Source organism: Acanthisitta chloris, unplaced genomic scaffold (assembly GCF_000695815.1).
Source record: "Acanthisitta chloris isolate BGI_N310 unplaced genomic scaffold, ASM69581v1 scaffold14064, whole genome shotgun sequence".
Classification (NCBI taxonomy): Eukaryota; Metazoa; Chordata; class Aves; order Passeriformes; family Acanthisittidae; genus Acanthisitta; species Acanthisitta chloris.
In genome coordinates this window covers 3,091-29,006 of record NW_008670037.1, presented here as the reverse complement: position 1 = coordinate 29,006, position 25,916 = coordinate 3,091, and the positions used below count along the sequence as shown (strand labels likewise).

General features: G+C 39.1%; 1 protein-coding gene across 1 annotated transcript in view; it reads left to right on the top strand.

The window, feature by feature from the left end:
- The window catches only part of PPP2R5C (protein phosphatase 2, regulatory subunit B', gamma), a 47,718-nt gene extending 22,676 nt beyond the window's left edge, over positions 1–25,042 (top strand). Inside the window, exons 3-14 of the mRNA XM_009073540.1 lie at positions 5,756–5,866; positions 6,477–6,569; positions 6,668–6,798; positions 9,785–9,844; positions 10,166–10,274; positions 11,583–11,636; positions 13,016–13,186; positions 14,040–14,167; positions 15,694–15,795; positions 18,213–18,285; positions 20,703–20,819; positions 22,316–25,042. Of these exons, the coding sequence (XP_009071788.1) occupies positions 5,756–5,866; positions 6,477–6,569; positions 6,668–6,798; positions 9,785–9,844; positions 10,166–10,274; positions 11,583–11,636; positions 13,016–13,186; positions 14,040–14,167; positions 15,694–15,795; positions 18,213–18,285; positions 20,703–20,819; positions 22,316–22,447 (1,281 nt within the window). The 3' untranslated portion in view covers positions 22,448–25,042. The remainder of the gene's footprint in view (positions 1–5,755; positions 5,867–6,476; positions 6,570–6,667; positions 6,799–9,784; positions 9,845–10,165; positions 10,275–11,582; positions 11,637–13,015; positions 13,187–14,039; positions 14,168–15,693; positions 15,796–18,212; positions 18,286–20,702; positions 20,820–22,315) is intronic.
- Positions 25,043–25,916: the final 874 nt, after the last annotated feature.

Sequence of the window (25,916 nt, the reverse complement as noted above, 5' to 3'; positions counted from 1 at the left end):
TATGAACTTAGTGAAATTTAGAGGTCCTCCTGCAAATCACACTTTGAGGTTTCTTCCAAGTTTCTAAGCATTTATAGTATAAAAGATGTTGCCGATTCTGAAGATTGTTATCTAAATCAACCATAAGTGTTTACTAATCCAGAAGCAATTTTCATGAGAACTTCTGAGTGGATGAGGATTGCACATAACTCTGGATGTCAGACATGTACCCAAAGCATTGAGGATGGTTAATGGGAGATGTGGGATCCTGGCTATTCCCATGTTTTGATAGCTTATTTCTATCTCTCTGTTTTTTCTAATTGATTGCTTGTTTTGGAATAGTGGACACTGATGAAAGGAGAGATAGGGAAGATAATAAGCTTGCTGAGACGTCATTTGGGTGAAATGGAGTTCATCATGAGTTCTTGAATACCAACGTCAGACATGAGTGTTTGCCCTGTGCACGACATCTTCACTGCTGCATTTCAGAACTTGTGCCTTACATGTTTGCATTATCTTCATCAAACAGTTATGGCCAGAGTATGTTTGACTGAGGAGAATACAGACTTTCTTTGCCTTCAGGTGCAGCTAATGGTAACTAAGTCTGCACTTTGGTCAGTTTAATGAAACTTGGTGCAGCATTTGGGTGTTATTTTAATTGCCAGTGTTTTGTTGGTAGAGATTTTTTACTGAGAGTAATGAGGCATTGGAATGTGCTGCCCAGGGAGGTGGTGGATTCACCATCCCTGGAGGTTTTCAAGCTGAGACTGGATGTGGCACTTAGTGCCATGGTCTAGTGACCACAGTAGGGTTGGACTTGATGATCTTGGAGGTCTTCTCCAACCTGGTTGATTCTATGATTCCATGATTATTCTTCATAGTTCTAGTGCTCGTGTTACATCTACCCACCCCACACATTTTTTCTTTTTTCAAGTGTCCTGGGCGAATTTCTAGTAAGGTCTCAAGCTATGTATTCATCTAGTGGCTCAGTTAGTAAGTTAATGTTAAGCCTAAACCTCCTTTTCAAAGGGTAGGAGAAATTAATTTCTAAAATGGATTTAATGTTAGTGTCCAGAGTGGATTCAAGAGTGTTTTCTCATCCCTCCTCAGAGAGCCAGCTGACATGTCCTTCAAATTCCTTTTATATTTCTAGGCAGAGATGTGATGAGAAAGGAAATGTTTTTATTAACTACTTTTATAACAAGTTCCATTTCTCAGGCATAACATAGTAAGTGCCTCTTCTCAGAACTGTAACACATGTAGGCAAATGTCTGAATACATCTTGTAAATGTACATGATATATTCAGGGGTTTGGGATGAAAAGCTTCCATTACAGATATATGGGAGGTTTTTTGCTTGGTTTTTTGAAGAAAACAGGGATTGGGAGGAATATTCTGTTGTGTGCTAGTTTGTCAGAAGCACAGGGTATTAAGAACTTTGTGAGAATTGCTAGCTGTGTACAATAGACATTTGGATTAGATGTCAGGAAATTTTTTCCCCTATTAGGGTGTTCAGGCGCTGGAATATTGCCCAGGGAGGTGGTGGAGTCACCATCCCTGGGGGTGTTTAAGGGGTGTCTGAATGTGGCACTGGAGGATACAGTTTAGGGATTCCAGCAGTGACAGGTTAATGGTTGGACTGGATGGTCTTAGAGGTTTCCTCCAGCCTTGATGGTTCTATGATTCTAATACTGACTCAACGCTGATTGTCACCTCAAGGAAGGATAGGCCATATCTTCTTCATACCTGTTTTAAGAGGGACTGTGAAAGTGAACATCCATGCAAATATTCCCTTCCCCAGCTAGCCAGGCAAAGGGTATTGAGGAGAGCTGAGAGGACTCTGGGGCAGTGCTTGATGTGGAAGTCCAGGTCTCTAGTGTTCTGAGAGAGAAGTAGATCAACTGCATATAAGTATGACTGACTTATTTCTGTAGCTCCCAGAATAATTTCCTTAGTAACAATGAAGATGAGACACTCGTGAATGGTAAATTAACATTTTTGTGAAGCACACAGAAAACACTACTTTTTAAAATTGATACTATATATAGGAACAGATGTGATTTTATTCAGCAGCTGAAGTGGTTTCCCCTGCAACTTTTCATGCATTATTAAAACTACATACTTGGTTATACCCAGAGAAGCTTATTGTTTGGGTTTTTTCAGGTGAGGGTTTTGCAGATGTGGTGTTTTGTCTTTTATCTTTGGTCTGGAATAAGAGATGTTTCTGTGAATAGCACTGTGCTACTTGTTGCTCTCTTTAGGTCTTAGCTTGGCTTTATTCACGAGTGCAGAAGACTCAAACTTTCAGTTTATGTAGGTCTTCCTTCAGAGCTGTTCACGTGGGGCTTCACTCAGGCTGCTCAGCAAAAGGGAGCAGAAAATGTGGAATGGTATCTCTGATGCTTACTTGCTTTAAAATACTCTCCAGTGTTATTAGATTGCCCAGGGAGGTGGTGGAGTCACCATCCCTGGAAGTGTTTAAGAGGTGTCTGGATCTGACACTGGAGGATCTGGTTTAGGGGTTCCAGCAGTGACAAGTTAATGGTTGGACTGGATTATCTTAGAGGTCTCCTCCAACCTTGATGGTTCTATGAAATGGGCAAAACAGGGTTTGTGACTACCATTGCAGCAAACATCTCTGAAGCAGTAAAAATACAGGTTGTTTGGTTTTCCTCTTTTGTTCTCCCATCCTCTTCAGTTATGTCCTTTGAAGTCAAGTGTTGTCAGTGCTAACAGCACTGAGGGAATTTCGGCACGCTGGCCCAGTTTTCATAAAGACTCAAATTTCATAAGTCTGGGGGGCTTTGGGGATTTTGGAGGGGAGGGAAATGTTTTTAAGTGAAGCTGTGTTTACTTACACTTCTGTGGGAAATTGGCCTTAGAGGAAGTTAGGCTTTGCAGCTTGTGTCTTGTCTGTTTGGTCAAAAGACTGAGAAGTGAGAACAAAAGATAAGCTATTTGACAGAAAGCTAAGGGACTCACTGATACTAATTCATTGTAAATTTTTCTAAACTTCAGAGGCTTAATAGACAAGAGAATTTGTGGCTTCACTGAGAGATGCTGCAGCCTGATTTGAGCAGTTTTGTACTCTGTTGGTCAAGGATATATAGGGACTCTGTTTTAGGAACTGCAGTGATCGGACAAGGGGTAATGGGTTCAAACTGAAGGAAGGAAAGTCTAGGTTGGATGTGAGAAAAATGTTTTTTGCTTTGAAGGTGGTGAGACACTGTCCCAGGTTGCCCAGGGAGGCTGTGGCTGCCCCAACCCTGGCAGTGTTCACAGCCAGGTTGAATGAGGCCTTATATGTCAAGTCTAGACTTCCTGGGTTTCTTTTCTTGGAAGACCACTGATCATTGTAAATTTTCACCATATGTTTTTAAGCAAAGGTCAGAGTTGGTTATTTGCTTGGCGTCCATCCTTTTTAACCAGGGGAACAGAAAGATATATCAGCTTTAAGTCTCTGAAATAGTAATTCCTGTGATATGTCAGTCTTGGTGTGGATCAGACCTGCATCTCAGTTGCTGCAGTGTAGGAATATTATGAAGAAAAATAGAGCATCAAGATGACTTTTCCTTCATGGGACTATAATGTAAGCCTTGCAGATTTACTGATGCAGTTGGATACTGCCTCCCACTGTCTGTTCTGCCATCTGTCACATGTGAGATGGCAGGACACCACATACATATGCTCCTTGGCCCTGCCAGTTTTTAGGTAATTCACAGCATTATTTTCAACTGGGGATGGAGGTGTTAATGAGAAGAAGTCAGAATGTGAAGAGGGAAACATGGCATTCTGTTGCTTTTCCCAGAATCCCAGCAAAGACGGGCGAAATTGTGCATTCCTCTGCAGAGTAACATCTTTAAACTGAGACAGCTTAAGCTTTCAGAGCGTTCCAGTAATCTCCAAATGATCAGCAAGGAAGCTTTAATTCTATTAAAAAACCCAACAACCAACAAAAAAATAAAAAAGCCCCACAAACAAAAAAAGAAACCCAAACAAGCAAACAAACAAAAACCAAACACAAAACCAACCAAAGCATCTGGAAAACCTGACAAAACCAATACATAGCGTGGGTGTTATCTGTGATGGAATTTGAACATTCAGAAAGAATGAAGTTGTGGCATAAAGATTAGATTGTAAATGTGATATTGGAGTAGACCTTGCAGTCTGAATAGCTGCTTTAGAAGAAAACTCAAACTTGTAGGGTTTTGGGGTTGTTTTTTTTTTCTTAAATTGAACTGTACTTGTGAAGAGCACAGGAACCTTTCAGCTGATGCAAAGACATTTTTATTTAATCTTCCAATAAGGCATTCAGATCAGTGTGAGTGCCAATAGAGGGGTCTTTTATTCCTTTTCTCCCTAGCTGCTCCTGGAGATGCCCTGAACAGGCATGTTTGCTGAGCCAAGTACTGGTTTTCTTGCACAGGCTCTGTAAATGTTTCTGTTGCTCCTCCTTCTGTAAAGAATTTTCTTTTTCCTGGCCAATCAGCTTCTCTACCCTGTTCATAAGATTCATAGAATCATCAGAGTTGGAGGAGACCTCTATGAACATCCAGTCCAACCATTAACCTGTCACTGCTGGAATCCCTAAACTCTAAACCAGATCCTCCAGTGTCAGATCCAGATACCTCTTAAACACCTCCAGGGATGGTGACTCCACCACCTCCCTGGGCAATATCCCAGTGCCTCAACACCACAACAGGGAAAACATTTCTTCTCACATCCAATCTGACTCTGCCCTGGCTCAGCTCAAGGCCATTCCCTCTATGCTCTCCCTGCAGCCCTGGCAGGACACACATCCCCCACCTCTCTCCAGCCCTGGCAGGAGTTGCAGAGAGCCAGAAGGTCACCCCTGAGCCTCTTCTCCAGGCTGATGTGCGTTTAGTGATGAAGGGTTTTTGTCTAGAACAGAACCTCTTAGAAAAGTCTTCAGTCCATGTGACAGAGAATGGTGTTTTTTGTCTTTGTTATGGACTTTTAAGCTTTCTTGGTGTTAAAGGGGTTTGTGAAGAGAACAGCACTGCTTTGGTTCATACACAGTATGAATGTGAGTCTAGACAAGCACTTTGGAACACAAAAATATGTGTATGTATCAACAACTTGAAAAGCAATTCATCTTTGTGGTCTGCTCCACTTCCTTGGGGATGATAAATGTTTTTCAGGGAGTTCAGAATTCAAAGTGGAAGATGAAAGGATTAGGATGTGCATTTCTGCCCCCTCCGTGCTCCTGTGACGTCCAGTATATGAACATGGTTTAAGAGAAATATCCCTGGGGGTGGGGTGGAATTTGGGTTTGAAGTGTTTCCATGTGTGTACAGCCACTGTGTGAAGTGACACTAACAATAGTTTACAGAGAAGAACAGTTGTGAGCAGCCTTTGGTTTGCCTCTCTGCTTCTGACTTCCACTTCTGCAGGTTGCTGCAAGGCCTTGTAAAGTGTGTACATATAAAAATGTTTGTGTAAACAGTTTATGTACATTTGCTTAGAGTTTAAAAACATATCTGTGTGTAGAGAGATCAGAGCAATATCTTCATAAAACACATCCTCACAGTAGCTTTGCTCTTGGAAAAGTTGTGTGGAAAAGTGTTCTCTAAGTTAGAAGCCTTTAAAAAGAATGAGTGTTCCTCACTGCCTGAAAGATTAGGTTGTGGTGTTGCAAATGTTAATTGAAACAGTCCGTGTAAAGAATTCTCAGTCAAAACCATCTATGAAGGCTTTTATTTTTTTTTTGATCATTCCCTTGTTTCCAAGCTCTTAAAGGCACAATATCATTTCAGTTTGCAGTTAATATGTTTCGAACATTACCACCATCTTCCAACCCAACGGGAGCAGAGTTTGATCCAGAGGAAGATGAACCAACCTTAGAAGCTGCATGGCCTCATCTACAGGTATTTCAGGACACCATCATAGTCTAATTTTGCCATTAAAGTCATACCTTATTTTCTCAAAAGCATTTAGGTTATGTGTTTATCTCAAGTCGATTATTTTTCTCAGCAGTTTTAAAAATATATTTCTTGACTTTAAACTGAGAATCTTGAAAAACAAATGCAGTTAGATTAGAGGTTAAAGGCTTATTGTTTCTTGTGGTACAGATCTCACTGCTGAGATTTTAAATGAGCTTCCGTTTGTCACTGTGAGGGCTTTGATCTGGCTGTGGCTCAGCTCTAGCTTTCAGAGGTGCTGTGACAAACAGAGGAGAACAGAGAGGTTTTCAAACATGTACTTCTGGGCATGATAAATATTACATTAGTCTCTGTCATTTGAGTAAAATCCAGTGATGGATCTCAGCAGAATTTCAGCAGTTTAAAGAACCTCAAGTCCTTGTAATTTGTCAGGAGACCAAGAGCAAAGCTTTTGCTGCGTGGTGTGTGGATAAATACAACTGAAAACATTGTGCAGTTCTGAGCAACTCATTAGTGGTGTTAGTAATGTGATGCTTGTAAAATGGTTTCTTGTTTGAAAGACTAACACTGGTTTTTTGTTGTTTATTTTTTCCAGCTTGTTTATGAATTTTTCTTAAGGTTTTTAGAATCTCCAGATTTCCAACCTAATATAGCTAAGAAATATATTGATCAGAAGTTTGTATTACAGGTGAGGTAAAAAAAAGGAATTTTTAACTTTAAGCTTGAAATTATTATTACAATGCATCATATTTCATTAAAGTACATCTCTCTTTTCCCTCTTTGCAGCTTTTAGAGCTCTTTGACAGTGAAGATCCTCGTGAAAGAGATTTTCTTAAAACCACTCTTCACAGAATATATGGGAAATTCTTAGGCCTGAGAGCTTACATCCGGAAACAGATTAATAATATATTTTATAGGTATGTCAGCATCTTTGTCTTGTGGTGCATGTGATCAGGGGTGCAATTTAGGCTGGAGATTAGCAAATGGTTCTTCTTCCCCCAGAGGTGTTTGGGCACTGAACAGCTCCCAGGGCAGTGTCACAGCCCCAAGGCTGACAGAGCTCCAGAGGTGGTTGGTCAATGCTCTGAGGCACAGGGTGTGATTGTCAGGGATGTCTGTGCAGGGCAGGAGTTGGAGTAGATGATCCTCAAGGGTCCCTTCCAACCCTGATCATTCTGTGAATTAAAACATTCTAAGACAATTAGATTTTAAAATCTAAGCAATTTTTTAGATCCTAAGTTTATACCCAATATTGCTACATCTAACAGTAATTAATACCAGTCTGGGAGATTTAAATTAGGGTCGTCTTGCACATGGCCTAAATTTGGCAGCTGAAATGGGAGTTAGTATATGATTTAGTGGGTGGTTTGGTATCTTTGGGTGAGGCTTTTTTATTTATTGAGTAGTAGTATTTTTATTACAGTAGTGGCTTAATAACGGTTGGTTCTTCATAATGCAGAAATTGGGCTGAACTCAACTGTAGGGAACAAATTTATTGCCTTTTCTTTCCTCAGAATTGAGACGTGCCATTTACTTATGAAACATTTGCTTAATTGTATCCCTGATACAAAAACAAAAAGTGAAGATGAAAAATTAATCCACTATATTACCAAAGGTCTTTAGAAGTACATTTTTACTGTCACTATGGCCAGTGTGAGTGCAGGATTATGGTGCCTGGTTTAACTTTTTCCATTTTGTTTTCTTTTCTTTCCTACAAATAATTGTGTTGTGTGTCAGTTCTACACTCCTTCCATCATGCTTCACTTTTCCTCCCCCACTGTTTTCATCCCCAAATGAATGGATGGTGCTGCCACATCCTGGTGCCATCTCATGCATCGCACCCAGCAGGGACAGCTGTAGAGGGAGCTGATCTTCCTCCCTGTGCTAGCAACTGAGCTTTTACAAGACATACAGAGGAGCTACTTGAAAATAATTAGTGAGCCTGCACTGTCTTGCAGACAACTGCTCTGGACAGGATATGAGAAGAACCAGTGTGTCCTAAGGGGAAAGGACAGGTGTATCTCTAGGATGTAATTTTATTTTTTTCCCCACACATAGATTTTATTAACTTCATTCCAAAATGCATCATTTGGTTGAAAAGCTGAACCAGATGGTGCAACAGCATCTTCCAGGGCACTGCTGAAAAGGGTTTTCATTTGCCACTTCTTTTTCTTCACTTTCAGAGATAATGGAAGCAAAGTCTTCAAACTAAGAAATGATCTGGTCATTCGACCAACTTTGTAATAGTTTGTATAAAAAAGTTTTCCATCTGAAATGGTTATGGGAGATTCTATAATTTGTCCAACTACCAAGTTGTAGTAGGAAAGAAAAAACAACAGGAAACCAATGGAAAACCTCACTTGGATGTATGATATGTAGAAGTTTTGGATCCAAATGTAAACTGGTGTACTTGGATATAAGCACCAGGGAGGAAAGTTGTTTGAGTTACTGGATTGTGCTTTATAAATTCTGAAAGTATTTTAGGAATTTTTCCTTTTCTTACACTTCTACCTGCAATTTGTCATTTTATTACTGTACTTACCCAAGAAATATGTGGCCTTTATTTGTCTTTTAGTCACTGACCAGAATTGTATGAATTCCATCCCAATAGTGCATTAATCTTACATTTTTTCTAAAGTAAAATACTTTTTTTTTTAAATTACTAAACCTTTCTGTTCCTTTTAATTTGGTCCAAAGCCTTTTGTATCGTTGTCCTCAGTTTTGCTTGGAATTGTTGTCCTGAATTATATGGAAAGGGTCTTTGAGGATTAAAAACAGCCACATCAAATATTCTGGATTAAAAGTAGCTGTTAATATGTCAGCCTATGTTTGCAAATACAAAACAGTACTTTCAAATGAGTGGAATAACTCTTTGCACATTACATGAGGCTGTGCACAGAACTCTCTCAGTAAATTTGCACTCATGCAGTTGGGAGGGAGAGGGGAAGGGTGATTGCCTGGTAAATCGCAGTGATCTGTCAAAAGGAGATTCAGGAATTTTGACTTCCTGCTTATTCCAGAGGCTTTTGTATTCACAGAGGTCTGTAAACACAGAATCACAGACTCAGTTAGGTCAGAAGGGAGCACAGTGGGTCACTGGTCCCACCTCCCTGCTCAGGCAGGGCCAGCCCAGAGCACATGGCTCAGGGTTGTCTCCAGATGGTTCTTGGATACCTCCAGTGAGGGAGAATCCACAGCCTCTCTGGGCAATGTGTTCAGTGCTCAGTGACTGCACAGCAAAGAAGTTCTTTGTATTCAGGTGGAACTTCCTGGGCATCAGTTTTTGCTGTTCCCTCTTGTTGTACTGTTTTCCCTCACTGAGCAGAGTCTGATCATCCTCTTGGCACTTCCCATTCATGGACTTGAATCTATTAATGAGGTCCCTTTCAGTGTCTCTTCTTGAGGCTGAACAGCCCCAACTCCCCCAGCCTTTCCTCATCACTGAGGTGCTCCAGTCCCTTCAGCATCTTCCTTGCCCTCCCCTGGACCTGCTCCAGGAGCTCCATGTCCCTCTGGCCCTGAGGAGCCCAGAACTGGACACACATGCCAAAGAGCTTTTTAGATCCATAAGTAGGAACTGTTGGAGCACCTTGTACTTGCATTTGCTGCAGAAGGTTGAGTCATGGCACTTAATTATGCCACGTGCTCTTGTGTTATTTTCATATTGTGTATGAAGTGTGTGCTGCCTTGTTAAATGTGGGAGGGAAGAGGAACTGAAGGTTGGAAGCAGCTTGGTGTGCTAGTGATTTCTGTTTCCACAAAGTTTCTTTACCACTATGTTTTCTTTTTTGCTGAGTGACTAAAACATGGGAGGTCAAGGCTACCTGTAATGTTAGATGTGGATGTTGGTGTTAATTGTATCTCTCTTCAGCAGTAATCCAGTAAAATGTTTCTCTCCTTTAGGTTTATTTATGAAACAGAACATCACAATGGCATAGCAGAATTACTGGAAATACTGGGAAGGTAAGTTGTAGGTTTTAATTGTACTCACTTGGGTTTAAATTGGGGATTGCAGGTTGATTTGAGACAAGATTTAAAATAGCTTCATGTCTCAGAGCTGGAAATGTTTTGTCTAAGATTGCAGAAGCACAGACCAAACTTGAGCCTTGTGTCAATGTTTTAGAATGTGAGCATGTTTTAAATCATATTTTTTAGGGCTTATTTTCTGCTTAGGATCCTTGTAGTTGATACTGGTTATAAAGCAACTACAATAAAATGTACAGTGCAGTAGTGCAGAGTGTGTGTAATTACTGATCTTTATTTCTAAACTTCTTTCCCTGGCAGCATAATTAATGGATTTGCCTTACCATTAAAAGAAGAGCACAAAATATTCCTGTTGAAGGTTTTGTTACCATTGCACAAAGTGAAATCACTCAGTGTCTACCATCCACAGGTAAGTTTTGTTGGGTGCTTTTCACACTGGTGTTTGAATAAGTTTGCCTGGAGAGGTTGAGGGACTGGAGTCATTCTGAGTGGGTTCTGTTCTAAGCTCCAACACTGCCCTGCTCAATGGCCTTGGGGAACTTTGGGGTACCTAGAATACCTGTTGGGGTGTGGCAAATGAGACCTTTCTATAATCTCAACTAGTGCAGACATCTGTGATCTCCAGCTTTTCTACCTACCTGAGGCAGATTGTTCTTTATCTGTTCCCCTTAAATCACAAACCAATTCTCCAAAGCCTTCAGCTGATTTGCACTGCTGTTCAGTATCAGTGAAAACGAGGTACTGACATAGGGATGCATCTCTTGCATCTCCTCTTGAAGGAAAAGGGAAAGTACTTCCAGTGAGCTTAATATGTGGAACACCAGAGTAAACCCACAGGAATTCACATGGAAACAGTGGCAGATACTCAGAAGGATTTGCTGCCAAGTCCAGATACACGTGAGAAAGTTAATTTCTATGTTAACTTCAAATTTTCTTTAGAATAGTGAAGAGCAGTAGCTGTAATAATCTTTGCACGTTCCTCAGATTACCTGGGGACATTCTTGGTAGCAAACATCAAAAACAGGAAAGGAATTGGGTTAGCAGGTGAACTTCCATGAAGGGAGAGACTTCAGAAAGGCAGTTAAACAGTTTGTGAGGTGTGCAGTGATTTTCCCACTTACTCTGAACTATTGGCCTGTGGGTGAAAGGGACTGTAATAGTTTGTAACTGTTTTGGCACAGGTAAACAGTCTCAATCTCTGAACTGAAGTTGGTAAATGCTGTAATTCAGCCTCAGCTTGCATCAGCTTTTATGTGCATAGTTACCATGAGTTGTCATACATAAAAGCACCAAAGATTTACAACTGTTCAATGCTCTTTCATCTAACTTAGGTTCTGAAATTGAAAATACTTAGTAAATCAGCATGGGACACCAAAATGGTAGTGAGTGGAAAGCACTTTAGAGGTCAAGATGGTGATTGTTAAATCCTGTGTTTGAGAAGATGAAGTGTGCTGAAATTCAAATATTAGGTCTAGAAAGAAACCATCAAGTTACGTGTGTATATATACAGAAAAGGGTGAGGACAGACTTGGGAAGGTTTGGAGAAACTGGTAAAGTGTATTTACTCTTTTGTTTCAGCTGTCTGCCGAATGATTTGTTTGAAATTAGAGAGAGAACTTGTGTTTTAATTTGGATTCAGAAGTACTGACTTATGCTGGTGGTTCCAGAGTGTGTTCAGTTCCACAGTGAGCACTAATAAAACTCTTTTTTCCTGTAGCTGGCGTACTGTGTAGTTCAGTTTCTAGAAAAGGACAGCACACTTACAGAACCAGTAAGTTCATCTTGCTATTATTACATATTTTGAGCTGTTAATATCCCTTCCATCTCTGGACTGTTTAAGGAGGTTTGGGGAGCAAAGTATTGATATGTAAGTGTTTATATTAGAGTCAAATATTTAACTATTTTGATCTATCAGAATCAGTTTTTCCAACAGTTATCCAAAATGAATTAAAGCAACATTAATGGCATTACCTCTTAGAAACAGAGCAGAGTTTGGTCTGCTTGTTTTCTCCTGGCTGACTGGTTATGAGGTGGTGGATCCAGAAGAACTTTAGTCCCAAATTAGCTTGCCAGACATCAGCTAGGATGTTGCATATTTCCTAGCAGAAATCTGCACTAATGTGCATCCAAGTCTGTTTCCTTTTATGATCCCAAATTAGTACATGATTACAACATTCTTAAAAAACTTAACACATGCATTACCAAAGTAGTAAGTTCCCCTTCAAAAACTCTGGTCATTTCAAACTGAAATGCTTTGCTTCCCCTTATAATTGTCACATGAGACTTTTTGACATCTTACCTAAAAAAAAATCTACATAAATTGCCCAAGGCTTCATTGAGCACAGTCTCTGCTTTCATGATTAAATTATATATCATGGAAGGTGCACTGATTTCTCAAAGTTGTCTTTGTCAGTGATGATACTAAATATTGCTTATAGTTCTTGCATTTAAAAGTCATAGAATCATAGAATGGTGTTGTGAGTGTTCATGGCTTGCTAGGCAAGCTATTGATTAATCATGGGGAAAGTTAGGACTGTGATTATAGTAAGGTAGACAAATAAACCCCAACATTTAAGAGCAACATGCCTAGAGTCATTGGTCACCTGTCAGTTTGGGTACTTCTAGTAAATACTTTCTGAAAACATAATGCTAGAACTTAATTCCTTGAGCTTTGGAGTGTATCTCCAAGAAGGTAAGAGAATTAAAGCTGCCACTTAAGTGGATGATACTTTTCCCCATAGTAGAGTAGCAAATTTGCACTTTGACCATAGAATCATAGAATTTTAGGGGTTGGTATGGACCTTACAGATCATCTAGTCCCAACCCCCTGCCCTGGGCAGAGACACCTACCAGACCAGGTTGCTCAAGGCTTCATATTAGGTTATCTGTCAGGTTAGTTTTTCTTTAGTCTTTGATTACTATTTTTGAACATGTCTTTTAGATGTATAACTTCGTTATCTGAAGAAGTGTTTTTAGACCTATGAACAGTTATTTCTAGGGCACTAAACCATATCTGATCACTGTTGTCACATGGAACAAGAAATCCTGAGTTTTGTGTTCTGCTTAAATTATCAGACTTATTAATGAAATATAATTCAATGCAAGGCAAAATCAAATTATCCGGAAATTATGTTCTCTTTGTCTCTACAGGTTGTAATGGCACTGCTGAAATACTGGCCAAAGACTCACAGTCCAAAAGAAGTCATGTTTTTAAATGAACTAGAAGAAATTTTAGATGTTATTGAACCATCTGAATTTGTAAAAGTTATGGAGCCTCTCTTCAGACAGCTAGCCAAATGTGTGTCCAGTCCACACTTTCAGGTCTGTACTTACTGAATGTACCTCAGAATGAGGATTTTTAGAAAGCACATTTGTAATATGGTATTATTCACCACAAGGAATTTTATTTAGAATAGAATCATCAGGGTTAGAGGAGACCTCTAAGATCATCCAGTCCAACCATTAACCTGCCACTGATGTAACCCCTAAACCCTAAACCAGATTCTCCAGTGTCGGGAGGGGAGGGGAAGTCTTCAATTCTGTATTAAGTTTTAGGGATCCAAACGTTAGTTTTACTATTTCTTTTCAGGAATGCAGTATGTGCATTCATGTTGGGTGATTCACTGCAGTGCTACGCTGCACATAAAAATCTTAAAAGCTCAGTGTTTTCAGAAGTACCTGAGCCCTTTCTGTACGTAGTGTTTGCATTTCATTGCTTCTGGAGGGGAAGTCTTCAATTCTGTATTAAGTTTTAGGGATCCAAACGTTAGTTTTACTATTTCTTTTCAGGAATGCAGTATGTGCATTCATGTTGGGTGATTCACTGCAGTGCTACGCTGCACATAAAAATCTTAAAAGCTCAGTGTTTTCAGAAGTACCTGAGCCCTTTCTGTACGTAGTGTTTGCATTTCATTGCTTCTAAAACTACTCATTTGTTGGGAAATATTTCTTCGCTTGAATTTCAGAGTCCATGGGTTATAGTTTAAATAATGTCCCTATTACAGAAAAAGCAATTTTTCCATTTCTTTCCATTAGCTCCCTGACTCCTAATTGCACTAAAAAAATCCAAATCTGAATTGCAGCTTTTCTTACCTTGCCCTTATATTTGCCAATTGTTTTACTGATTTGCTCTATAAGAGACTGAAGAAATGTTCCTTTTCTCATGTCATTTTAGGTTGCAGAGCGAGCATTATACTACTGGAATAATGAATACATTATGAGTTTAATTAGTGATAATGCAGCAAAGATTCTACCCATCATGTTCCCATCCTTGTACCGGAATTCAAAGACGCATTGGAATAAGTAAGAAACACTTATACCAATTTCTGCTCCTTCACTTATGTCTAGTTGTAAGCTTAAGAGCTCAGATCTGTGAGTTCCTGGTTTAACAGTGTGCTGAGCTGTTTATTCTCTCACATTGCAGTTGCTGGATAAAGAGACTCCTGTGGTCAGTTTTTAGGCAAGACTAAGAATCAAGGGAGATAGCTTATCCTTTTTGCATTGAACAGTGTTTTACTGCATCTAATCCATGATACTCTTCTCCAAATAGGAAGCAAATTTGGCATTCCTCTATAGTTCAGTTACTTCTAAAGACTCACTTTGATTTGTGATCTCTAACCTCTTGCCTGATTTGCATTTCTTCTGCATCCTAATGATAGACCTTGTAGATCAGATCATTTTTCCCTTTCCTTTTTTTCCTGTTCGTTTATTGGGATTTTTTTTCTCCTTTCTCCATTGACTATTTTCACTTTTTCCCCTCCCCACAATAACTAGTAGTACTTAGGCATGAAAACAGTCCTGGTCAGCTCCTTTCTGCAGCTGTTCCATTGTAAAGTGCCTCTTTGTCTGAGCTATTGTGCAACTGCTGGGATGGTGACAGCATCCCAGTCTGGCTCTGGCTGTGAATTGAGAGCTGCTGATGGGCTGGCCAAGAATGAGTAATCAATCTGCCACTAAACACTGGGAAAGAAATGGAAGATAAAGTGATCTTGAAGTGATTGCTTACTGTCCCTGGATGTGAGCAGTAACGAATAATGTACTCATTAATAAAATTCCAATTCAGTGATGCAATTGTGCACAGTAAATGTCAGTCGCTGCTGGTTCTTTTTGCTGGCTTTCAAGGTCATGCATTCATTTTGCTCTGAGCAGAAGTCAGTACAGCTGCACTCCTACTTGTGACTCCACGTATGATAGAGTCATCTTTTAACCAGTTGCTTTTTGAGCAGTAATACATTACAGGCTGGAACTGTAAATTGCTCAGGAAAAGTGCTTCACAGAGCAGATTGGGTTTCTGTCATTTTTTTTATGTTTTCTGCTTTCTAATTCTTTCCTAAGGAGTCCTGGCATAATTGTGTTGAAGTGAGTGCTGTGACTCTGTGACAGTTTTCAATGTGAATTGTGTCTTTTCTACACTCCTTTTAATCACTAACTCTTTGTAACTGAACTTGTCAGTTGCCAGGAAGTTACTTATATCAAGATTTTTAATGTCATCTTACATTTTCCCTAACAACCCTAATTTGATCAGTGTCAGCTACTAAATTTCCAAACTAGTCCTGTATTGGTACATGTAGTATTAAAACAGCAAAAGTGTAAGTGATGAGTAGTACTTTAGAGTAAGAAAACTGCATTCAAAGTTGGTAATTTTAGTACTTGTGTTAGGCCTTTTGTGGGTAAATGGAAAGTTCCACTAATTAATTTTGTTTCGGCTTATCCTGAAATGATGTAATTTTCCAGTTGTGTAGGCTACTGACTACTGTTGACCAGAAAAAAAAAAAGTAGATTTCAAAGTTTAAAGTACTCTGAGTTTCAACCAGAAGTTTTATTTATAGGACAATACATGGCTTGATATACAATGCTCTGAAACTCTTCATGGAGATGAACCAAAAACTGTTTGATGACTGCACACAGCAATTTAAAGCAGAAAAACTGAAGTAAGTTTTCATGTCAATGTGTTTGTCTGTTCTTGAGTTATTTGTCCAGAGTCCTTTAGCTCTGAAAAACCACTGTGTGATTACTGGGAAGTTGCTCATTTGATTCCAGTACAGCAGTTTCAAATTCAGTTTGGTGAAACTTCACTAGATGTGAACTGAAAATCTTCCTTAAAATAGGATTCCTCATGTAGGCTTAGACCTAACACTGCTGGGGTCACCATCATCCTGAAAATGAAGTTTTTGAGAGGAACACTGCTAATTGTGGAGCCCAGTAGAGATCTGTCACACAGTGTAGTTTATATCCTGTGTTTATCTTAGCATACTTTATTTACCCAGTGCAATTTTCTTTCACATTGTCACTCACAGAAAAAAAAAGTAGTTTGTCCCAAAATACTTTTCCAGTATATATGTCCCAATATACTTTTCCAGTATATATTTCTCTGTGTGAGCATGTTCATGTTTTTCTCAAAATTACCTGAAATCAGACCTGCTCTGTTGTAGTACAGAGCAGTCAGACTTTTTTTGTTGGAAGAATCCTCTTAAAGTGAGACCAAGAAGTCAAAAGTATTAATGGTTTGGGTCTCATTTTCAGGGCTGGGAGCACAGTTAGAAGGTGGGACCTGAAAATACCCAGATTTGAATTTTATTATTGATTTCCAAGGAAGCAGGGATTCCTTCAAGTTAGTGGTTCACATTACACACTTCTATTAAACTGATAGCCTGGAAGTAGTACAGACTCTTAATGTAGGTTGATTTGTCCAAGTTTTGAAGTTCCTTATTACAATCCAAGCAGAAACGAACTTGTATAAACAAATTTTTAAGGTGTGGTGTGTGTGTGTGTTTATAGATGACAAAATGTGAGCATTGGCTCTTTTTCCTCATAGCAAACAAGTGGAATCCCTTTTAAACAGGAAAACAATCTTTTCTTCTGTTTTTAGGAGGCTTTTGGGTGTGAACTGAGGTATGAGGCAGGCAGAGTGCTGAGGGATGTAGTAGCAAAAATCTCCCATCACACAAGAACTTTAAAAGGGGATGGTTAAAGAGTTCTTCCCTCCCAGCTTGAACTAAATTACTTGAGAGCAAATTGTGTGTGCTTGGATATAGCTGGTCTTCCTTTGTTTTTTCCTTTTTTCCTTAATATTTGTATCATTGCTCTATGCATTGATGCCTGAGGATGTTTTTAGCACTCTTAGCCGAAAGTGCTTTTAAATTCATCAGGTCCCAAAAACAGGTGATCATTTTAGTCTCTGCAATAAGATGTTTATTTGTAAGAAAGAAAGGAAAAAAAACCCCTAGATTTTTCCATTTCAAATTTCGTGAGGCATAAGGAAACAAACCTTTCCTACTTTAAGATAAAAAGCATTTTGTGTCATCCCTCTTGGCTTGCACCTCCCTGCAACCAGCATGGGTTTGTTGGGTGCTTCTCTGTTAAAGTTCCCTTCAAAATGTCTCAGGGCCTTTTCCACTCAACTCTTACCTGAAGCCATTGGGCTGACTGGAAAAATCTGCCCTTTTTATGGTCAGTTATTGACTTCATGTGCTTCAGTATAGAATTCAACTATTAGAAAGCTAAAACACAAAGATGTCTTCATTTCAGGATCAAGAAAATGATTGATCAAGACTTCTGTTCTCATTTTGATAGAATTTAGGGGTTGGAATGGAGCTTAGAGATGATCCAGCCCCAACCCCTGCCCTGGGCAGGGACACCTCCCACCAGAGCAGGTTGCTCAAGGCTCAATCCAACCTGGCTGTGAACACTGCCAGGATTGGGGCAGCCACAGCCTCCCTGGGCAACCTGGGCCACTGTCCCAACACCCTCACAGGGAAAAACATTTTTCTCACATTCAACCTGGACTTTCCCTCCTTCAGTTTGAACCCATTGCCCCTTGTCCTGTCATTGCAGTTCCTAACACAGAGTCCCTCTCTGGCTCCTTGTAGCCCCTTCAGATATTGAAAAATTGCTCTGAGGTCTTCACACAGCCTTCTCTTCTCCAGGCTGAACAGTCCCAACTCCCTCAGCCTGTCCTCACAGGGGAGATGCTCCAGTGCTCTTAGCAACTTCGTGGCCTCCTCTGGTCTTGCTCCAACAGTTCCATGTCCTTCTTGTGTTGAGGACACCAGAACTGTGTGCAGTATTTCAGGTTGGGTGTCACAAGAGTAGAGTAGAGAGGAAGAATCACCTTTTCGGACCTGCTGCCCACACTCCTTTGGATGCACTTATTAAGGATAAACTAGTATCAGCCTTTCATGAGCAAATGGGAGGATTTTTTCCCTTGTAATGTTGATTTGAGATCTGGGGTATTGACACGCTCAAATTTCCCTGGCAGCAGTGATGTTTTGGGCACTAGACTGAAAGAGGCAGAGCTAAAGGATTTGTTCTGTTGAGTTCTTTTACTTCTACATTTATTTTTTTTCAGAGAGAAGCTAAAATTGAAGGAACGGGAAGAAGCTTGGGTTAAAATAGAAAATCTAGCCAAATCAAATCCCCAGGTATTTAGAAAAGATTAAACTGTTCATGTTTCAGTCCTTTAGTTTTGTTAAATATCAGTGGGGGAAACAGGTCTGACTGATCATGGAAATAAAGCAATTTCACTATTGTATTATGAAAGATATATACAATAAAAGTACTTTTAAAATTTGTAACCTTTCTCTTGTGCAAGTAATTATTTTGCTTTTTAAAAAAGGTTTCTGAAAAGTATGATATGAAGTACTTTCTCCTTTTCTTATAATAGGACATAAACTGTATTGCGGTTTGAAAAGTTATTGTGCAAAATTCTGGCAAGACATAGAGATGCCATAAATTAGTTTCTCTTGAAAAGCTGTTTTGCAAACAATATATTGCAGAAGAGATCTTTCTGCAAACTGTGAGTTACGACTGGTCAGTTCTCCTTTGTGTCAAATGGATTAAAGTAATGTTGTACCTTCTTGTCTGCTGCATTTGTTCTCATACTTGCACTGGGCTGCTCTGTTTTTTTTTGCTGAAAGGAAAACATCCTGCCAGGCATTACTTGATGGAACCCAAATTCTGATCAAGAACCTTTAGACTAGTCATTCTGTTGTGAAATGATGGGAGAAGGAAATGCTTTGCCTTGGGTTCCCAACCCCTTGGTTTGCTTGGAGGATGCTGATAGTTCTCCTTAATCTCAATCACATGATTTGCTGCTATGAAAAAAAAAAACCCAAACATTTCAATGACTTTGCAGCCAGAATTTGACTATACTGCAGCAAGAAACTCTTAAGTGCTATTTCCAGCACCATCTAGCTGAGTTTAAAGTGGTGGAAGAGGGAGAAACGATGCTCTAAACAGAAGTGGGACACACTGATCTCAGTGCTATTTTAAAACCAAGTATGAGGTAATCTTTTTTTCTGAGGAGGAAATTCATTAATGGTTTTTTCCTCTTGTGGCATTTCTCAGGGTACAGTTACTGAGCCGCTTAACAAAACGTCAGTTGACAACAGATCAGTTAAATTAATCCAAAAGGGCTTTGAAAGCAAGAAATTACTTTGCTAAAACATCTCTCTAATGAGCTAAGCCATACAAACGCCTTGTTTGAAGACTACTTTGCTGTATCATGGTCATTTGCTACCACAAATGATGAACTTCTGCATGTTTGGCTAAATAGGGGGATGAAATTGTAGTAGTAAAATTCAGAGTTGTACAGTGGAAATTTCCTTTTCTTGCCAAGTAACTTCGTGTAGCTGTGCACATTTTCTGAAGCTGGTTAACACCACCTGCTTGCAGTGAGTTCTGCATGGTATTCTTGGAGAGAGTTAATAATTGGGAGCAATTTAAAGTGAAACCCATTCATTTAAACCCTGAGTGCTCCACAGGATTGATGTGATAGAAATGCTTTTAGCACTCTAGGTAATGGATTTTTTGGGGTTTCTTTTGTCCTAGAATTTCTGTTAGCATTTTAATTAGTCTAATGACTGGTGATTCTCATTGTTCAGAGCTATTCCTGACTCTGTGTCACACAAGAATAGATTTTAGATCATTTTATTTGTTAAGTTTTGTTTAGTGTACTCTATTTGCATATTTCTATAGTATATTTGTTAGGGGTTGTTTTATTTTTTTCTCATCTGCATTAAGTTATTGATACACTCAGGTACTAAAATGCTTATGAGGAAAAATTGGTTAAAAAGTCTGTGTATGCACCTAAATGAGTTTTGAATTAAAAATACACTTCACTGAATTGAAATGAAATCTAAAACATTGATTGCTGCACAGTAAACATTTTTACAACTTTTTTTTTAATCCCCAAAAGACTTTATGAGTGTTTTACTTTCTGAAGACAGAAGAGTTTAAATATTTTGTTCTGAAGTGATATTTAATGTGCATTAACTAGAGTTGTCCCCAAAATGGAAAGTGAACTCACTGTGTTTAGCTGCTTCATTGTTCACACATCACTAGACAGTGATAACTGATTACCAAAGTAGCCATTCAACACTGGCAAAACCTGAGTATTTTAAACTTCAGTCTTGGGCAATCCAAGCACAAGAGTTTAAATATTTTGTTCTGAAGTGATATTTAATGTGCATTAACTAGAGTTGTCCCCAAAATGGAAAGTGAACTCACTGTGTTTAGCTGCTTCATTGTTCACACATCACTAGACAGTGATAACTGATTACCAAAGTAGCCATTCAACACTGGCAAAACCTGAGTATTTTAAACTTCAGTCTTGGGCAATCCAAGCACATTTGGGTTTTGTGTATTTTTCTTTGGATGTTCCTGCCAGGTGAAAGTATTGGGAGTTCCATTCTAAAGTTGATTACTTGGTGCCTGGAGGCCTAAGATATTGAAGCTAATCTCAGATTAAGTAGCCATATCATTCAAATGCTCAAATACACTCTTAGTATTTAGGTATACCTACTAAGAATGACTCTTTTAACACTTTGCATTTTATTAGTACCCGACATATAGCGACACGAGTTTGCTGAACAGTCCTGTCGCAATGGAAACTGATGGGCCTTTAATTGAAGATCTGCAGACGCTGAAAAAGACAGTGAAAGAAGAGGCTTGTCAGGTAAAGCCTTGTGAAGATAGCAAAGGCTCTAATTTATGCTTTGCTGATAATCATAGGCATTCACTTGGGTTATATTTTCAGCCCTGTAGCCGTTTATCCTAGAGGAATACACTTACAATCATAGAATCAACCAGGTTGGAAGAGACCTCCAAGATCATCAAGTCCAACCCTAGTGTCATCACTAGACCATGGCACTAAGTGCCACATCCAGTCTCAGCTTGAAAACCTCCAGGGATGGTGAATCCATCACCTCCCTGGGCAGCACATTCCAATGCCTGAGCACTCTCTCTGTAAAAAATCTCTTCCTAATATCCAACCTACACCTCCCCTGGCAGAGCTTGAGTCTCAGCTGCTGCTTTCCAGACATACTGCAGCAGCCAGGAATACAGTGTTGTTAGAACTGTTCAAGCCTTTAGCCAGCTCTCCTAGTTCACACTGCCTTGCCTTGCCTTGCTCAAAAAGGAATGAGATGATTTAAAGGTTATAAGTCAGTTTTTCAAAGACCAAGATCCTGTCCTAGTGGAGCTAATATGTTTTGAAACAGGAATTGTTAAAAAAACTGAGAGAAACCTCTAAGAAGTTTAAGTTTGCAAGAGAATGGATAAGTTTGGGTATGAAAAGGATTGATTAAGGATTGGAATATTGCAGAAAGCAAGCTAAGGTGTAGCAATCCTGCATCAGAGGATGTTGGACGGACAGTTACACAGCCCTTTACCATCAGAAGCTGATGGGAGATCAGGAATTTTCTTCTGCACCCAGACTATGTGAGTGCTGTTAGTGAATACTCTTTGCCACAGTAAAATCTGTCCACTGTGACTTACTAACTTTTTGAACATGCTGCTAAATCGATGGCTAAATAAAAGCCAGTCAGGGGTTTTTTATAAGGATTTTTTTGTAGAAGAACATGAATAAACAGGCAAATTAGGGGAGGTGAGACAGACAAGGGAACTACATAAAGACACTGTTATGTAGCTGAAAGATATTGTCACAGGATACTGCCTGCCATGGCTGCAGGGAGAGGAGTAGAGGCAATGGACATGAGCTGAGCCAGGGCAGAGTCAGATTGGATGTGAGGAGAAATGTTTTCCCTGTGAGGGTGTTGGGGCACTGGAATACTGCCCAGGGAGGTGGTGGAGTCACCACCCCTGAAGAGTTTAAGAGGGGGCTGGATCTGGCACTGGAGGATCTGGTTTAGGGGTTCCAGCAGTGGCAGGTTAATGGTTGGACTGGATGATCTTAGAGGTCTCCTCCAACTTTGATGACTCTATGCTTGTTAGTAACTAAAAATTGCTGAGTTGTTTCTAATTTCTCTCTTAGCAAAACAAATGGGTTTAATACTTGACCCTGCATAGGTGGTGGTTGTAAACAGGAGAAAGTACAAACTTTTTCCCATATGGTTTTTATTTCTTTTTTCCCCCATAAATGAGCATACTGATGTGCAGGTAATTGTTTAGTAATGAATATGTTTGGCCAACTTTGTTCTGTTTTTATTTCAGGCACAGAAAGATCAGAAAAAAGATCGTCCTCTCGTGCGACGCAAGTCAGAACTGCCTCAGGATATCTATACCATGAAAGCCTTGGAATCACATTGCAGAGCTGATGAATTAATATCACATGATGGGCATTAAACTATTCCAGTGAAATATTATTTTGGAGGAAATTTTTTTTTCTGGACTCAGTTCTACAGTAGAACTTACTTTTTTTTTTTTTTTTTTTTGTGCCATACCAATCAGTTACACACAAAGTCAAAGCTTTCTTCAACCCAGTTCTGTAGGCAATAACTTAATAGAGTATGCAGCTCAAGATTAGTAGTTCAAACAATGGTAAATGACCCAGTTCCATTTGCAGGATATTGGGTTGACTCTAATCAAGTGGACACAATTTCCTGGAGGTGTTGTCACAGTACCAACAGCTGATAACATGCAGCTTTTATAGTTGTACTTGAGAAAAGAATTCTGTAAATTCTTTCCACCTAAGTAAGTGAACAACCAGTAGCTGGTACTGATGATAAATATGTGTTTTCAAAAGTAAAATTATTTCAGACCTAAGTATGAAATTTCTTCTAGGATTTCTCAGCTTTACAGTTGTCCCCATGTTATTGCTGTCTTGTAATATACCAGCAGGTTTGAAAATACAGAGTTTTTCTCTCCTATTGCCAGACATGGCTCACAAACTGGTAACTCCTGACAATCCTCAGTCATCGTTCCTTTCCGAGAATTCTGTACGTTCATTTCTCCTTTACTTAGGATAAAGATATATATTTCTCTATATATACACCACATCCTAATCCTTTCTGTAGATTTAAAGCCATATCTTCCAGCCTTCAGTGTATAATACATCACCAGTATTCCAGGTATGAACTGGTAGAAGAATTTTTCCTAAAATGAAAATTTGTTTACTATGACTGGGAATAGAGTGACTCTAAAATTTCATTTTCAGTTGGGGTTTTTTTTTGAGTCAATGAAATAACTCTTTCACTGTTTTTCTCCCTTATCTGAGCTTTTAATACTCAGCATTTTCTTGGGCTCTAGGAGTTCAGTATTCTGTGGCAGATATTATGTGTGGTTTCAGTTGCATCAGTTTTTATCTGAAAGGGGAGCAGAACCTTTCAGGTAACACAACATCATAAGCTTATTAAAATTGAAGAACAGACTCTTGAATTCCATTCTGCTTCTTTTTTTAAATGAGTCTAAGAGCTGAGGAGATAGTGACCATAATTTTACCATGAAAATATTTTTGTTGTTGTTGTAAAGAGCACATGTGCTGCAAATACACCTCACAAGTGAACTGAAAATGCATCTGAGTTGCTGATGATCTTCAAATGCTGCTATATATTCCACAAGATTACTTGCATGTAATGAGCTTTTTGTTGTAGATGGAAAAGCACGGGAGGAAAAAAATCTCTTTAAAAAATATTGTGCTTTGTCTTCAATATTTGATTTCTCTCAGGGTGGCCAGTATTTTGACTTACTTATCCTGCTTACAAGCTGTTTGAAATGTGTTCTGCTATTCTAAATGGGTGATTAGTTTCTTTTGTCTCTGGCAGTAACATGATATAACTTAATGTTTAATGTCTTGATGCATAAAGAGATAAAAAAACACAAAAACACGTGGCTTCTTTTGAAATAGTTTTGTTTGACTTTTTAAGGAAGTAGAACATCTCCTGCATCCATCCAAACAAACTATTGCACAGAGCAGACCTTCATAGTAACCTTGTGCAGATGTAGTGTTCGTTGGTTGCACTGAACATTCAAGTTCCAACATCCTTTACGTTGTCTATTGGAAGAAAATTGTGAGTGGTAAAATATTGGCTTACAACAACTAAATTTAAAGGCCAACCCAACCTTGAAGTGGAATGTCCACTGTGTCTGAAAATGTCTCCTGTAAAACTTGAAGAAGAAGATGCTTTACCATTAGGACAAACTAGATGAAAACAGTTAAAGATGCCTTCTCCTTTTGAGGGAAAAAGGGTGCTTTTTTAATTGTGTAAAGCAATGTCTATGTATTTTGATATACCATTGTTTGAACTTCCATCTTTAGCTGGTAGATTATCAGTTACCTTTGATTTTGGGTGTTCAGTATGTTTGTGCAAGAGGTTGCTGAAAGGAATTACTCCTATGTTATCCAAGGGGGGAAAAACTCCCCCTGTATATCAATGTTTGATTGGTTGTGTGATGCTCAGCGTATAAGAACATCTTTCACTGTCTAGCTTTTATTTTTGTTCTTTACTGAAGATAAACACTCACCAAAAAAAGGGAAATACTGTATTTTTTTAAAGGCTTAAAGTTCTCTAAAAAAGACATAGTCAAAGTTTTTTGGGCCACTGAACCATTTGCTTAGGCAATATTCCCAAATCTATCACCACTAATGGTTTTTAGCATGTTTATGATCAATATTTACATACTTCTAATCATGTACTAAACAATTCTCAAACTAATACAGCCAAAATAAAGAGGAAAATTCCTTGAGAATTTTGGTGACTGTTGTTCTTCATAAAGTTCTGTCCGACACCTTCCCCTGTTTTCCAAGGTTACACCTGTACATCAGGAATGTCAAAAGTAATATTACAAGTGTCTTTTTAGTGTGGCTTTAGTATGGCTTCATTTTAATATTGTACATACATTGTACCTTGTTTTATGGTAATAAGTAATAAAAATGTAGACTTCATATTTTGTACAGAATCGTCCTATGTACAGAATAAAAAAGTTCCTAGAAACAGCAAAAATAGGTAAGTGGCACAATTATTTTTCATTAGACAATACTTGTAACATTATGCATTAGTGGAATGTTAAGTTCAAATGTACCTACATATTTTTTAACATTTTGTAATTCCAGTTTTTTGTTCTGGCATTTGTTTCTGAAGAACTTCATACACCTGCCATTTAATATGCTTTTATCTAATTTTAAAACTTAAAAAAAAAAAGGTGTATTATATGGACAAATAAAGAACATGTGAATTTTATTTGCTCATCATGAAACTAAATTTACCACAGGGTGTTTGGGAATGTGTTCAGATTGTCACTGTTTGCAGAGTGAGCTGGACAGGTTAACATGCATTTAATGCATGTCACAAAAGCAAAATAAAGATGGAAAGGCAATTAGGGGAAAAAAGAATAATGGATATTCAGTGGAAGAAGCAAACTTTACTTGTAGAACACCAATCCTGCCCTTGGGACACAACAACCCCATGGAGCTCCAGGCTGGGGGAGCAGTGGGGACAGAGGTGTTGGGCACAAAGGGACTTGGCAGTGGTGCTGGCACAGCTCAGTGGGAGCCAACAGTGTGCACAGGTGGCCAAGGAGGCCAAGGGCATCTTGTCCTGGCTCCAGTGGTGACATTTTCCATCTTGCTGAGTTGCAACCATTTGCCTTTAATGCTTTCTCTCTAAGGGAGTTAAGATTAGGGGCTTTGACCAACAGCCTTTATTTGGCAGTGCTTTGTTTGGCTTTGTAGAGGCAGAAAGGAAGGGGCTAGTGTAGCACTCATAGCTTGGGTTTGGAGGTTTGGGGTTTACTTTATGGACCTCCATGTGTACTTGGAGGAGTTAGCTGTGATTCCAGCTTATCCCAACGTTCTGGATCCCTTGATGAGTCACCC